Source organism: Maylandia zebra, linkage group LG9 (genome assembly GCF_041146795.1).
Source record: "Maylandia zebra isolate NMK-2024a linkage group LG9, Mzebra_GT3a, whole genome shotgun sequence".
Taxonomy (NCBI): Eukaryota; Metazoa; Chordata; class Actinopteri; order Cichliformes; family Cichlidae; genus Maylandia; species Maylandia zebra.
The window spans coordinates 17,126,620-17,142,617 of NC_135175.1; the positions used below are offsets into that span (position 1 = coordinate 17,126,620).

At 41.1% G+C, this 15,998-nt stretch overlaps 1 protein-coding gene across 1 annotated transcript in view; it reads left to right on the forward strand.

The window, feature by feature from the left end:
• LOC101464292 (uncharacterized) overlaps positions 1 to 15,998 on the forward strand; it is a 91,811-nt gene that overhangs the window by 35,596 nt on the left and 40,217 nt on the right. The window contains exons 8-9 of the mRNA XM_004546520.4: positions 4,214 to 4,333; positions 11,097 to 11,267. Coding sequence (XP_004546577.3) covers positions 4,214 to 4,333; positions 11,097 to 11,267 — 291 coding nt within the window. The remainder of the gene's footprint in view (positions 1 to 4,213; positions 4,334 to 11,096; positions 11,268 to 15,998) is intronic.

A 15,998-nucleotide genomic window follows, 5' to 3' on the forward strand; every position in this document is an offset into this window, starting at 1 on the left:
CCTCTATTTATACCATCCATCTGTCTAAATATCAACACTGTCTCATATGTCACTGGACAGCAGCTGTAGTAAGGTGTAGTCGAATTTTAGCATTTGCAATCAAGGACCAAATGTGAAAAGGCCTGGACTGCAACAATATAACTTTACAGGAGATAATTAGTCATTGTATAAAAGGTGAGAAAGAAATGTTTGAGTATTTGACAGCAGGCACATGAGGTAAATAATTCAATTTTTTTAAGTTAAAAAAAGAAATAAATATGAAATATTTGTCATCTCTGTCTTCCTCCGGTTTCATGTCAGCCTACTGAATTGATCAACCCACTGACACTGAGACCTTGGGCTTCCTTAGTTCTTCTTTTCTCTCCCATTTGGAAGAATAGCCTTCTTGCTTCAGTCAGAGCAGCAGTCACTTCTCATATTCCCTTTAAATGTGAGGATTCATCTTTTCAGGAAATTCCTCAATGCAGCCTTCCCTCTTCAAATTAATCACATCTCTACCCACTCCCGTTGCTATCTAATAAACACTCCCCCCCTCGCCTAGATCTGTAACTGTCCCAGGATTTCTCTGATTTTTCATCGCCAGGTTGCATGTGGAAGTCAGTGTTAATTAGCCGCAGCGGTTAAGTAATAAAAGAGCTTCAAGGCAATTCAATTTCAGCTGTTTAAAAAGATTTGAGACGCACTGTTTAACTTGTTTGGGACTAACTTTTAGTGCTGACACTGGTGACTTGTTTCCCAAGCATTACAGCTGTTAGGTAAAAAATATAATATAATATTTAAAAAAACACCATCAAATGTTATGAAAACACATCATATGTCTGTCTTTTTGTGTTAGTTTCTGTATGTGTGTGTGTGAGAGAGAGAGTAAGAGAGAGTAGTCATATTTGAAAGGAGAGCAGAGGTATGATAGACAGAGCTGAACGATTTACTTCTTGCTTACATCACAAATCAGCCCCATATTATAAGGCTTTACATGCAAATATGAGGCAGAGTAAGTGTGTGTGTGTGTGTGTGTGTGTGTGTGTGTGTGTGTGTGTGTGTGTGTGTGTGTGTGCGCACATGTGGGAGAGAGGGACTGCACACTGGTCTGCAAAATAAAGCAAACTCTTATTTGCATATAAACTGAATGCATTGTGTGACTTCATATATGTAACCCATGTTTAGTATCAATGTATATCATGAATGAGTGAGTAAGTGTATGCGCCTCTGTGTGTGTGTGTGTGTGTGTGTGTGTGTGTGTGTGTGTGTGTGTGTGTGTGTGTGTGTGGTAACCCTGTATCACTGGCAAGCTCATTTCTCTCAGAAATCAAAGTTAAATGGGTCATCTATCATGAGAATATGTGACTGGGTCTCTTGTCTCTGCTCTGTGTGTGTGTGTGTGTGTGTGTGTGTGTGTGTGTGTGTGTCTGTGTGCGTGTGTTTCATGCACACATATGCAAGGTGTGTGGTGCGAGAGCAGTCTGCGTGCACCGCTGCAGCTGCTCACACGTGTGTATGCGGCGGCCACTTGTCTTTGCCTATGCTATGATTAATGGTTTACATTGGGCTGTTCAGCCATGCATGTTTCTTGGTTTATCGTTTTATGCTGTCTCCAATTAAAGCTCCATAACTTGAGTGATGGCTTCACGCCAGTGTCCATCAATAGAGGCCATCAGCAGCTCATGCATTCAGGATATGGAAGCCACACACTAACTAATATCCTTTTGTGTCAGAGCCAGTGGGCATCCTTTTTGTGTGACTGTACAAATATATACACGTGCGCATGCTGTGCACATGAAATAAAAACAGTAATTAAATTTGAAGTGATCTATTTTTCCTGATAAATTTGGTTTTACTGTTTAAAATCTTGAAAAATGAATTACCAGTGGGATGAAATAATATTATAATTGTATTTTTTTATGTAATCAATGAAAACCATCAGGTGATCAATTAATGAATCATCCTGAAATTGTTTTTTCGATAAGGACAGTCTTTTGCGCCATGTCTGCATTCATGCACGATTTTGCATCTTTGTGTCTTTTTGTGCCAAAGAAGTGCTGGGGGCTACATACATCTGGACGTGGGAGCTAGTTCATGTGTGTGCCGCACAGACACGCGTGCGCCGCACAATATCATTTCACGCAATATTATTTCTCATATAGCTGTAATGACATTAGGCCGATATGTTGATTATACTGTCGGCAAACAGCAGCCTGCTGATTGGGTTAGCATATAACCTTATATCACATCTCTCCATTCATCCCTGTGCTTTTTTTTTTATTGCCCTCATTTTTCCAAATCACTTCCCACTTCTCCAGTTTCCAGGGCGAGGTTCCAGGCTATGCAAGCAGGTGATGAGAAGTAATATGATGACAGGAAGACACAACAACTTAAGAGAAGAAAACCCAGAACCTTAGAGCAGCCCAAGTTCTCTGAGTGCAGGACAAAGAAGCCTAGTGGTAGGATAGAAAAGCGTTGTCGACAAACATAAGAATAAATGAATATTTATTCGCGCTGACAAAACCCAGTGAGCACGCACAAATTGTGCATGTTACGGTTTCTGCTCAGCTTTTGTTGTTTTGATTTTTAACAGTTGTATGGATTGATGATGAAGAAGAAGAAGAACAAAAAGGGAGATTTTTTTGGTGTGGGCTACTGAGATTGTTAAAGAGAATGAGATTTTATTTGCAGTTACACATGGACACTTTAGTATCTGCACACACAAAACAAGGTTTTTCATGCATTAAGGAAGTTTTAATCCCCCCCATAGAGGTTTTAGCCAAAGCTAAGATGCTAAGATCACTGCTCATTGGGATTTTATATACTCAGGGATAATAGGAATATTCATTACTGTACATAGACGAATCTTGTTTACATTTGTGGTATAAACTTCAAGCTGTGTTTGGAGTTCACTGTGTAGCAGCTACAGCTTTAATATGTGTCCATAAGCAGCAGAATGCAATGGCAAAAATCAGCAGAAAACACACTGTAGCTGTATACAATCACCTCTATTTCCCTTCTCCCTAGCTAACATGTACACACAAACATACATATGGTGTACTCTCAAACACAGACTTCATTATTATCTACAAGAAACAAACATTACACAAAATACCTCTGGCGATATTTGTGCTTTGACGAAAAGAACACTTTTGGTGCTGTTTGGCTCTTAAACACAGCTGTGTTAGCACGTCGAACTGTCAAGATTTTACTGCAAATTACTAATGGTGGGAATCAATATCTGTACCACATGCACAGGTAATGATTTAGCCATGTATAGCATACAGCTGGACAGACAAGCAGCAAATGGAAAAAAGATAACAATAGCAATAAATTCACATCAGCCATACCTAACGCATAAGATGCTATGCTATGTCAAGGCTAAATGACACAAGGAGAAAAATGAAACTAGGTTGTGTGGAAATTAAAAAAAAAAGGGGGGGGGGGGGGGGTCTGATTTAGTATTCAGTAATGGCTGAAGGGGATTGGGGGAGGGAGAGAAAGCAGACTTATGTATAGGGAAAAGGGGTGGATATGATGAAGCTGGAGAAAATTAATCAGTGGTATCATCTCCCGGCAAGTTTAGTTAACACTATTTCTGCCAGTTACAAAATATTCCAGCAATTAGTGATTTCCCATCGTGTGGTAGTGTAAAGGAATCAAACTTTCTGCTCTTTCTTTTCATGTATGGATTAAATATTGAATGATTAGCAATGCATTAGTCACTGGTAAGTTCAGAACCGTACTCTGGCTTGAATCTTAGTGCTTTAGTCTTCCTGTGAGGGAACTTCTGTTGTATCGGTGTAACAACCCATTAAATCAGCGTGCATATACACTGCACACACACAAGAAAAGCACAGTCGCTTGTTGACCTCACATTAGATAAGCCCAGTGTCATCAGTCCAGCACTCCAATGTTTGTTTGCATTTGTGCATGAGCTTAGCCTTGAGGCAGTCTCAATGCTTGCATGTACATTATAATGTAATCTAAGTGTATAAACATATTAATGTGTGTGCAGAGCAAGAAAATCACTGTGACGAAATCATAGTGTGACATTTTGCAGGAATCTAAAACTTTATTTTGATTCTTTTAAAAAAATCTACAACACTTTTGCTCATAACTGCTTCTCTCGATCAATTTTAACAACGATAGAAGCAATGTTAAAAGTAAACTGACTAACACTTTGACTCCAGTTTATGACAATGACTAAATAATACTGTTCTTTCTGCTCCAGACCAAGGCCAAAATGGTGCATTTGAAAGACAAGCTCCGCAATCGTTTCAAGAGAATGGTGGAGGAGAAAGAGACGAGGATTAAGCAACTAACTGACGAGCTGAATGGAACGAGGCAAAAGGTAAAATGCACGCAAAGGGTACACAAGCACATACTTCAAATGCTTCTTTTATGTTTGTATAAAATTTAAAGACATTTTACAGATTCTTCAATGAATGAGTCCTATTTATCTATAATGAATTGCTGCTTCGCTGTAAGAGCATTTGTGAGCGAAGGCTGCCAAGAAATGGGAAAGAGTAACTTCAAGAGAAGACATGCTTAGTGTTTTTAACACGTGGGTCATAGTCTTTTTTGGTCAAACACATAAGTACACAAATAAACATACAGTACTGAAAAGCTTTTGAGTAAATGAATTGCATTGCACTGTGAACCCTTGGCTAACATTATTGGTTGACCCCTGGGATTCTGTTAGCTAATTTAACTACGCCATCCTAGCGCTTCAATCACTTTTCCACCCACTTATTTTATACCCTTTCAATTATACAGATTACCATTGCTAGTAGAGCTTATTGAGCTGTACTTCTGATTCAAAGGAACACCGGCCCATTGAGGCACAAGCACTGACTGACGTACACACACACACACACACAAGTACACACCACTTGATCTGCATATCATTATGCTTTTGATCGAATGCCAAGGTTTTCGCTGAGAAAGACGTCAGAGTCAAATGAAGCGAGCATGTACACAACACCTGTAGGATTTGTGTGTGTGTGTGCGCTCGTGTGCGTTCATGCTCATGAGAGAGGCAGCTGTGAAATCTGCACCTGTTTAATTGAATTAGCCTCGTTAATGTATTCACACAGCCTGCCAAAAAAAAGCGTGGCATTAACAAGCTCATTAGACCAATTAGTTAATTAATTGTCTGTATGGCAGAAGCTTCCCAAAGAGCTGCGTCTTCATTATCTGATAGCTGCTGCCTGTTGGATCACTACTTGAGAGCTGATAATGCACTCTGTGTGTGCGCCCGCTTGTACGTCTCATCAAATGTCGTATATTCCTGCATATATGTGTGTATATATACTGTATGTACTGTGTGTGTGTGTGTGTGTGTGTGTGGTTATTTCAGGTAAAAAATGTGCGTGTGCGCGTGAATGCTCATGTATTCGTCTGTCTGTGTGTAGCATGCTCATAATATGGTGGCCAATATCAGTGTGCATATTGCAGTGAAAGGTTATGTGGGGGCCGTCACTCCCACAGGTAAAGACAGAGCAGTCCTCCCAGCCACTTTCTAATCTCTCTTTTATTAGAAGTTAATATCTCGCCTGCTCTTTCTCACTCCACACTCCCACCTGCTTAGAAATGGCCCCGCTCCATCTTTTTAATTCAATTATATTAGCCACCCTCTCTCTCTCTCTCTGTCTTTCTCTGTGCCCATAACTCTGCAACTCACATCTCTCCCTAACACACTATCTATCTCCTTCTTCCTTCTCTGTCTCTTCCCATCTTACCCCTCCTTCCTTTGTCCTCAAATGTTCCATTTCTATTTGTAATCCTAGATGGAGGATAGACTTTGGCCAATCAAGGATTTGCGCAAGCCATTCTCCCTTTCTCCTCTTCTCTGCCTTGGTGGCAGAAATGTATGATGGCGAGCAGAGGGGGAGAAAAAAAAGACGGGAGACGGGAGGAGGTGGGAGGCAGGAGTTGAGGGGAGGACCCCAGGGGCGAAACTTTGATTGCTAAAGTAATGAGACTTGATCAGATTGAGGTTTCTCTCTCAATAGGAGCTCTACTAATATGAAAGTCCAGGGCTTAAGCACTCATTTGAAATAAAATCACAAATCTGATATTCTTTCTTCCGGACTCTCAGCCAAGGTCCTATACTCCTCTGCTGGAGAATTAAGACTTCACAGAGACCACATGGGAACTTTTAATCATCTCTGATGGTGGCAGATTTGGAGATGGGGAAAAAATGACCCTAATGTATTAATTATGTAACAATATTATGGAGAAAGTCAGACCTGTAAAGACCTTGAGCTATAGGAGGGATTTTGGCAGACACTGAGATCTTTAACTAGCTGGATCAACAGGCCTGACCCGCAGTGAGTGGGAATAAGAAAATGTCAACATCCTGTTATACAGACTCATAACAAATTAGATGTGACAACATAGGCTTTTTGAATTACCTTGTTTGTAGCCCTGTGAGTAACTCAAATTTGGATGTTTTTCCAAGGTAAATGTGACTTCGTTTCCAAGAAAGGCTTGATTGCTGCTGCAAAAATAATACTCAGTCTCTACTTGTTCACAAGAGCAAAAAACACCATGATGTTGGCACTAGATAACAGGAATAAAGACTATCAGTCACTTTACATCGCTCTTCCTTTTGGCTCCTGGGCACTTTACCATGAATCCAAGCTTCTTTTGCACCCTATCACCGGTATATAAGCCTTTAAAACGTTATATTTCTCGAGTTTTAATATTGGATATTAGCGAAGACTTTGTCTAGTAACTAAGCTGACACAGAACACTGCCTTTAATTGTGTCTTGCATGTGAAATATGGCTATTGTCGTACAGTCCGGATTGCAGTCATAAGTAAGTATAGTAAAACATTTACAGAAGCTGACTTTTAATTAGATCTTATTGCTTTTACTTGGTTTAACATTGATGGCAATAATATTTAAAATGTGTAAAAATGTGCTCTTTTGCCAAATGTCCATTTTTCATTTGAAATCCCTCTTGCGCCGTAGATGGTTTAACATAAAGAACTTTTGCTCTCTGGTGTAATATGTTGAACTTGGTTGAAGCGATGAAATGAACACGTTATTGTCCTAGTTTTTGTGAAACTTATTTCCCAATAGTCACACAAAAAACTGGGGCGAATAATCCAGATAAAAGAGAGATTTTAATTCATTATTGCAATAATACTGGGTGGCCCATTGCTTATAATTGTTACCATCCATTAGCAAAGCTGTAGATAATTTAACTGCATTGATGACCACCTTTAACTCACTGTTGCACTGTGTTGGGTGGGACATATTAATGCTAGGAAGTGTTTCTGGGAGGCTCACTTAAGGAGGCAGAGGTAGTGTTTTGAAGGGAGGAAGGTTCAGAGCCAAAAGTGAATGCAGTCCTTATATACTGTGTGACATATAATGTGTGACAGGTGAGTGCAATCAAGGACAAGCACCACACCCAATCAAAGGTGAGAGAACTAAACAAGGTGCATCTGGTGAAGTGAGTGGGTGTGCTGGGATGTGCTAAAAGGTGGGTCTCTACAACAGGTAGGTTGTGACTGCGCCAAGACACATGCCCCTAACCACAGTCTGCTCCTGGTGGCCGTGTTCACTTTGAGTGTGTCTTTAGCTCCATATTTTTTTTGTGGTTATATCTGCATCTTGTTATGACCTGATCTTATATCATCCAGTTTGATAGAAATAAAAATATGCAGGCGTTTCGACTAGTGCGTGCACGTGCATACAAAGGTATGGTATGGTATCTCAAAGTGTGTTTGCTGTGACTCTCTGCGGAGCTTCCTTGCTAATCTAACACAGGACCATTTAACAGAGTCCCAATGAATAGAGGCTTTGATTTAAGTGGGATCTGAACCACGGGCCCACACACACTCACATTCATGTTTGGGGTGAGGAGTTCACCCACTGTCTGCGTCCTCTGAAATTATTGGTCTTTTTGTATCAGTAATTGCTCAAGCGCAAATTCATGTGCAGTAACGCACACCGTACACACCAACAGTTACTTAGAGCGGCACTGTGGTGCAGTGATTAGCAGTTTTGCTTCTCCTGGTCTCCAGGAACATGCAAACTCTATGTGGCGTTTGCATGTTCTCCTGGTGCTTGCCAAGGTTTCTCAGATTCAGATTTTTCCCACAGTCAAAAAGACATGCCTGCTAGGTAAGTTAGCTAAATCCTAAATTGGCTGTCCATATGAATGAAATCATAAATTGCTGGTAAAGAGACAGTTCACCCCAAGTTCAAGTTGATGAAATTCCTTCGTGCTACAATAGGCTATGGATTGTAGTGTGAAGGTAAATGGTAAATGGCCTGTATTTGTATAGCGCTTTACTAGTCCCTAAGGACCCCAAAGCGCTTTACACAACCAGTCATCCACCCATTCACACACACATTCACACACTGGTGATGGCAAGCTACATTGTAGCCACAGCCACCCTGGGGCGCACTGACAGAGGCGAGGCTGCCGGACACTGGCGCCACCGGGTCCTCTGACCAGATCCAAGGTGGATCCAAGGTGGCAGATCCAAATGCAAAAGACTCAAGGCAGAATAATAAAAGCTGATAAAAGCCCAAACCTGCTACTAGACATCCAAACGAAAACATAACCCAGAGAACTACAACAACACAAGAAAACACAAGGAAGCAGAAGAGCACATGCTGAAGGCACATCAGGGAATAGCCAAAGAAGACCAATACTAATCTGAATATTACTACTTAACAAGATGAACAGAAAAAGGCAACACAAGGGGACCAAGGCATAAACACAGAGCGAGACAGAGGAACAGCTGAAAAATATGAAATACAGAAAGAACTAAAACCATAAAGTAACGGAAAAACCTGCCATTAATCTATAACTTAAGAATTCACAACCCCAAAACTAAACACAAAGAAACACACAACGTTCTACATTAGACAGTGTGGGAACTAAGCACAAATGCTAACTAATGAGCTAAAACATAAATATACATAGAACAAAAATGAGGAAATCATAACTCAAAATGTAGGCGCTTAAGTAGAGTAAAGAAGCCCAACTAAATAATAAACCAGAAGACGCAACTCAAAAACCTGGCACAAAAAGCCAGGGATCATGACATCTCTGGCCCGTACTGCTATTTATATGGTGTAAGTTACCAATCACTGGGAATATTGGCTGTAGAAATGCCTGCCCTCTCTTGAATGTAATGAATGCAAACAGCACTTAAAAGTCGTGCTTAAAGAGCCAAAAAATACATTACAGAAATACAACTCAGCACAATCTTTCCAGAAATCCTGACCAAATAAACAAATCTAAAATAAAAATAAAAATCCACAAAGTGTCAGCACTACTTGAAACGAACATCTTGTTTATCTTCTGTAACTGAAACCACCACATCTTGTTGGTAGTTTCGCAAACGCTACGGGAAATCTTCGATTGAGGCGAAAGGGTGCCTCTGAGCACTTTTTTATTTGCAGGTAGAAAACCTCCAAGCTGAGGAGGCTCATGCGAAGCCCCTCGCCCAGGATGTGGTTAGTTTGCGAGTCACATAGAAGTCTCTGAAGAGAACATTTGTCATAAAGGAGAAAACTAGAATGCCATCCTCAAAGACAGCCCAGCCACACGGCAGAGCACGGTGGGTAAGCGCGCTCTGTCTTTCACACGCTCGCACACAGAGGAGAGGAGATCTTCTTAAACAAGGAGCAGAACTGGGCATCGTTCTCTAAATCAAATCCAGCGAGGTACATCGGGGAATTCTCCTCATTTTTTACTTCCTTCACAGTTAATCATCAGTCCTTCTTCCCCTCCTCCTCCGCCTTTCCTCTCTTGCCCTCTCTCCATATTTAATAACTCATCCCCACCATCTTAGCTCCGCAGAGGGTAGCCTCGTACATTAAAGAAGCATGTTTGTGTGAATATCACTTAGCCATTAGAAGGAACAAGATGGGGGGAGGGGTTAAATGTTGGCTTGATTTTCTTTTCTATTAATTATTTTTCTTCAGATCATTCTTTTTTTTTTTTTGCTTCCTTTGTTGTCTTTTTCCTCTCTCATCTCCCTTGTCCAGCCTCTCTCTCTCTTTTGCCCCAATGAGAATCAGTGGTAATGAATGTGAACATTAAAGAGTCGTACGCATGATGAATGGAATGGCCTTTAGGTTTCTCTCACTGTCCTCTCTCTCCCTCTCTTTATTTTTATTCTCGCTCCCTCTCTGTTTCATTCTCTCTTCTTCTTTTCCTCCTCCCCCTCTCACCCCTCTAGGTATATCAGAGTGGCGTGTGGCAGTGATGTGTTTTAGGCTTAAATTAACCTATTTACTGTGTCCTTGGCCAAACCAAGTCATTTGTCTGCTCCTTAGTGTTTTAGCATGGTGGGTGCCTGTCAGCCAGCTAAATGAAATACATTCGACATAAAAACAGCGGGCCCTTAGATGCCGACTTTATGCCCTTACTTTTCTAACACTAACTTAATTTCCTTATTACCTTTTTGACATCACTGGTGTATTCAGAAGGCGCCAGCAGCTTAAATGCGATAAGTGTAACACTGTATTTTCATTTCATCATGTTACTGATGTTCTGGGGCCGAGTTTGAAAATTTGCGGTGTCAAAGGTTTAAGTAAGTGTCTGAAAATAAACAGGTTGCTTTCTGTTGCCAGCGTGATTTTGTATGTTACAAAGAAAAGGGGCCGTGGCCCAGCTAAACATCATGTGATGCTTTTTTTTTTCTTTTAATGAAAAGCTTTTTGATGCATCTGATGTAGAGGAGATACAAAAGGATCACAACACAGTGAGAGCTCTGCCTCCAGGTTTTAGAAGCACTGCTCCGGTTAGCGTCCTACAACTTTATGACGAGTAGTCAAGCAGTTTTATTGGTCCCGAGTCAAAGCGGTAATTGTAGGGGTCCCTAGCCTGGCACAAAGCCTTTATGATGTTCCCTTTCACTTGTACGGAGAAAAAACAGAAGCAAACGTCTCTAAATTTTACTTTCATCTCCCACCTCTCTTATTTGTATTTTCTTGCAATGGGTCGCTCATTCTTCTCCTTGCGTTTTGGTCCACCACAGCTTTCTTTTTGTCTGTCGGTGGGCTTAAAGGTCCTAACCTCAAACAGTACTTTCAGATCATCATCCTTGCCTTTCTTCCTGTCTCTGCTAACCTTGCAGTTACGAATAAGTGAAGGTATGTTAAGTGATATCACGAATGCCCTGAATCAGACCACCACCAACCTGAATGCAGACAGACAGCAGATCTTAGGCCAGCTGCACCATGCGAGCAAAGAGGTTGGACGTCTACAGCTGGAATTAGCTCTCGAGCGTCGCACCAGTGAAAAGAAGGTAATCAGCTTCGTCTCCAAGGTCTTAATTCAAATATTAAAATATGAATTCTTGTAAAATCTTTGCTTTGTTTGACTTTGTCGTTTTACAATTAAACCGAAGCGTGTGCGTGTTTTTCCCCCTCAAATTGTTGACAATTGGTACGTTAAAGGCGAGTTTTCCACCTCACCATTAAAGCAAGAGTTTCTACAGAAAGCGGGCACGTTGGAAGAAAATTGGTTAATCTAGAGATACGAAATTTCTACTGGATGGGAGATTAAATATAATATTCACTTTAATGTAATGCATTGTCTTTCCCCACAATGGGACTGATAAGATGGGTCGCGTAGGTGAGGGATTCATTTAAATATGAAATTTTCAAATGTAATATTCACTGTGACAGGCATTGTCTATTTCTACAATAGTGCTGATAATAAGGTTTTAGATAATGGGTAATAGGATGTTCTGATATTTAGAGCCTTATTAAAAACACATACTTTTGATGAAGACAGACTTGGCAAAAATTTTGATTGTTCCGCTAAAATGGGATTTCAGCTTCACTACTGCTGGGATTGTGGCGAAGCTGGGAAATCACGTGGTCACGTGCTACATTGCTTCTAAGACCTGTTTTTTTTGTCCTGCTCTGCCCTTTATACGATACACCAAAAGCATATGTTAGTGCTTAGTGGTTTGTGTTTAACCTTCAATTAACCAGGTTGCAAAGATACCTTTCCCAAAGCCGTTGGGAAATTTCAAGGGCTCGGAATTGTAAAAAAACAGAACACAGCACATGAGGTTCGGTCCTTGTCACTGGGATGCCTCTTCACTGACAATACGCTTTTTCAACGTATTTTTTAGGGTGAAGGTTAAGTTCAGAATTTTGCTGGCTATCCACGAGTCTATTGTTACAGTAGTCAGCCATTTATTAGAGTGCCCATTTAAAAATGCTCCTCTGTAGCTCATGTTATATGGGAGTTTGGGTAAATTTAAGAAATTTAATTAGGGGGTGCACAGGAGTTCATTTTCACGATGAAAGCAGCTGCACTGAAGTTCAGCTCCTTAAAAACAAGTCACCGAAGCTAAGCTGTCACATACAGGAGAGTTTTAAATAATTTCTAAAATGGTTTTGTGCTCATGTGTTTTGTCGCGCACATACATTTCATGCAGTTACCTGTGCACGTGCAACTGTGTGCACATGTTATACGTGTGGGTGTGTTTAAGTCTTTTATGTTTGTGCTGGTTAAGTCAAAGGATGGACCACAGCTCTCAGGGATCTGGTTTCTGCTTCACATCTGGCCTTGCTTTATGCACAAAAACTGGTTTTCTCTGATGTATTACAAGCCCTCTCTCGCACACCCACACAAGGGCGCACACACTTGCAGCTTTGCATTCCCTCATGCACACTTCATTCCGTCGTTGTGTGGACGGTGGCTGCAGTAGGTGTGCGGGAACGCGAGCGAGCGCCCCTGCTCCCTCTCAAATCTAAATGAAACGGAGAACTTTGCATTAAGTGTTTTTTTTTTCTTTTCGCTGCGGCTCTAAATGTCCAAACATTAGCACAGCTGAACAAATACTGTCAACACTCTCTCCTTCATCTTAAATGTACTCTGCTGATTCACTCTCTCTTGCACTCGCTCGCCCTCTCACTTACAGTTGCACTTCTTTCCTTCGAATAAAAAGAGAACGCAGTCTGCTCTCGCTGCAGAGAACAAGTACTCTAGTCACTTTAAAATCGTAATTATCTGAAATTCTTGGGAAGTCAGCGTGGACACGGCATTTATATTAGATTTATATAAGAAACCACTGAAACATCTGTTTAAATCTTTTTTCCTCTCCCTGCGGTATCATTTTTTTCTGTTAAAACAACATTTCACCAAACACTGATACTGATGTTTGCAGGACAGCTACGGTTTGCTGTTGACATTTTTTTACTGTATTTTTTAATTTTTTTGTGGCTAACACAACATATATGACACAGGAAATTTGTCAAATAAAAGCAGATGTGTGCCCTTTTTTATGTAAATGTCCAGTCTTAAATTTAGAGCCTTATTAAAAACACACCCTTTTGATGAAGCCAGGCTTGTCAGGAATCGGACGGGCACAACTTCCTCCTTAATCCCTTTAATTTCCTACCTTTTTAATCCCGAATCCTTTTTTTCTAACTAACTCGCACATCATCATCAACATCATGTGAACAGCCACATGTTGTTGCGACTGAGACATGAGGTTGAAGTCTTGTCTCTCCCTCCCCCTCCCCACCCACCATCACCACCACCTTGTGTCAATAATAAAATCATTAACATCACAAGCGGCTTTTTTTGTAGAAATAATCTACTTCACCTTCCCAGGACCAAAAGACACACACGCACACAAACTCTTCTTTAAAGATCACAGATCACAAATGTGCACAGGAAGCAGAACGGGGGATTTCTTGACTTGAGGATTCACGTTCAATTTTGCTGGACAGTAAAAGCCACAAAATCTCGCCATAGAGCTATATGTGAGGCACGACCTTTCAGATCCTTTACTCTAAATCTTAAAATATCTCACTCTATGCGTGCGGAGACTAAAGAACAGTAAATGAAGCTGTGTTTCAAAACAGATGTGTGCACTATAATCCTATTTATTTTTAATCTGCTGCTAACTCTCCTGCCTAGTGTGTCCTCAGCTTCCTCACTTGGACTTTAGTTTAAAATGCAAGGACGCACAAGTTGTGTATGAAGCACTTTTGGAAAACTAATTCAGATGCCCTCCTATTTAAAGTGGAAAAAGAGGTGAAAGCAAACAAAAGAACGGAGTAGGAGCAGTACAGTGGAAGGTAAGCGGCGTTGACTAAAGTTGTTCGAGCCTTCAAGGTTGGACAGGGACAGACGTGGGTCCTGGTCACAGCGCTTTACAACTGTCAGAAAAACTTACAGATTTTTTTCTCGCTCTCTCTCGCCTTGCTTTCTCTCTTGATCTCACTTATTGCTCATTTCTTTTCTTGCCTTGCCACATCTCTGTTTCATCCCCACCACCCTCTTCACTACCCCACCCACCCCCAACTGTTCAAATATTATTTCTCCCCCTCCTGTCGTTGTCCCCCCCCCACCTGCGCACCTCTTTTTTTTCCTCCCTCTCTTTATCTTGTCATTGCCTGTCAGTGGGGATTCTATCTACGCCGAGTGTTGTGTGCGTGCGTTATGTGTGAACACATTGAGACTGGGATGCACTTAAGAGCTCATTGATTTAAAAATACCTTCGATATTGGAGGTCCCCTCCTGCAGATTCGTTCAGGAGCTTATCACACACACATAGACATCCAGGTAGAGATATGCATAAACCAAAGCTCCACTCCAAAGTTTCTCCTTAAACTTTGTGATTGACCTAGTTAGCGTGTCGTTTTGACAAGTTGTCTGTTTTGACACGACGTCCTCCGGTGTTTATCAACATCCATTCTGCCTATCACACGCTCACATTGGGAATTCATGCATGCGCACGCACTCAAAGATAAATCAAGCTATGGTTTAACAATTGGCAGGAAGAGAGTGTGCAGTGTTTGCTATGGGTAAGTGGAATGACTTGTATTTGTAAGATGAATAAAAGCTTTGGTCAGTTTTTTTTTCTTCTTCTGTGTGCACGTTTTTTTTATCTGATGTCTGTGGAATGCAAAACACCACCGGTATCACTCCGGTACCAGGGTACTACCTATTTGTATGAGTCGAAGTGTTTACATGAATGCTCCTGTGTGATTTAACTGGTGCGTGGATAGCGGTGTGTATACACAGGGCTTTTTTTCTTCCTTCTTCTTCACTTGCCATAGCTCAGGTTTAGTGCGTCTGGTGAGCCTGGCCACCGACAGCCAGAGGTGAGAGGCCAAAGAGCCAAGTTAACTCCATCAATCCCCCTGGACAGTTACAAACAAGCCCTCAACTCTGGTCAAAACGATCCCTAGATCATGGATGACAGACAGCAGGTGGGGAGGGAAAGAGAAACGGAGAGCGAGCATTTGACTCAATTCCAAAAGAAAGGCTCTTACAAATTGGAAGTGAAAACTTGTCTGCTTCAACTATAACAAATAAGCTGTTAAAATTAGATCGAGACATAGCATTTCTTCTTTCTTATTGTTATTGTCAGCATTGTCAGTGATATTGTGGTAAAATCACTCACAAGACAGGATTAGATATCAAGTAATACAATCTTGCCTTCATGTCAATTTAAAAAAGGTTAATTAATTTAGAGCATCCTATTCCTCTCGGTCTTCAACTCCCAAATACTGGCCGCTGATTTTGTTTTTTGTTTTGGAGATGATCAGATTCACGTTTCAGTCATAGAAAGGTTAAAAGAACAACTTAACATCTTTAAAATGTTAATAAGCCATCGCAAAAATATCCCAGAGTTAAAAAGAAACTTTTTGGCTCGACACCCAAACCTGGCCGTTCTCACCAACCTCAATGAGAAAAAGACCGTGGCGAGGTAGGAAGTCGGTGAACACGTACAGAAGAAAAAATGTCCAAAACATTTCCCCGAGGCAAACTTGTAAGGAATCACACCCACATGAAAGCGCACACAGACATGCAGACGCACACGCTCACGCACTCATTTGGCATCGAGCAGAAGTGGGTAATTAGGGAAGGTCACCAAGGAAACAGACAAACACAAGCTACTGTGAGACGTAGCGTATACTCAAGAGAAGCATCAACAACCGTTTCCCTGTATGCAGTGTCATTCACCCATCACCGCCACCATTACCTGAAACACACAAATATGAAA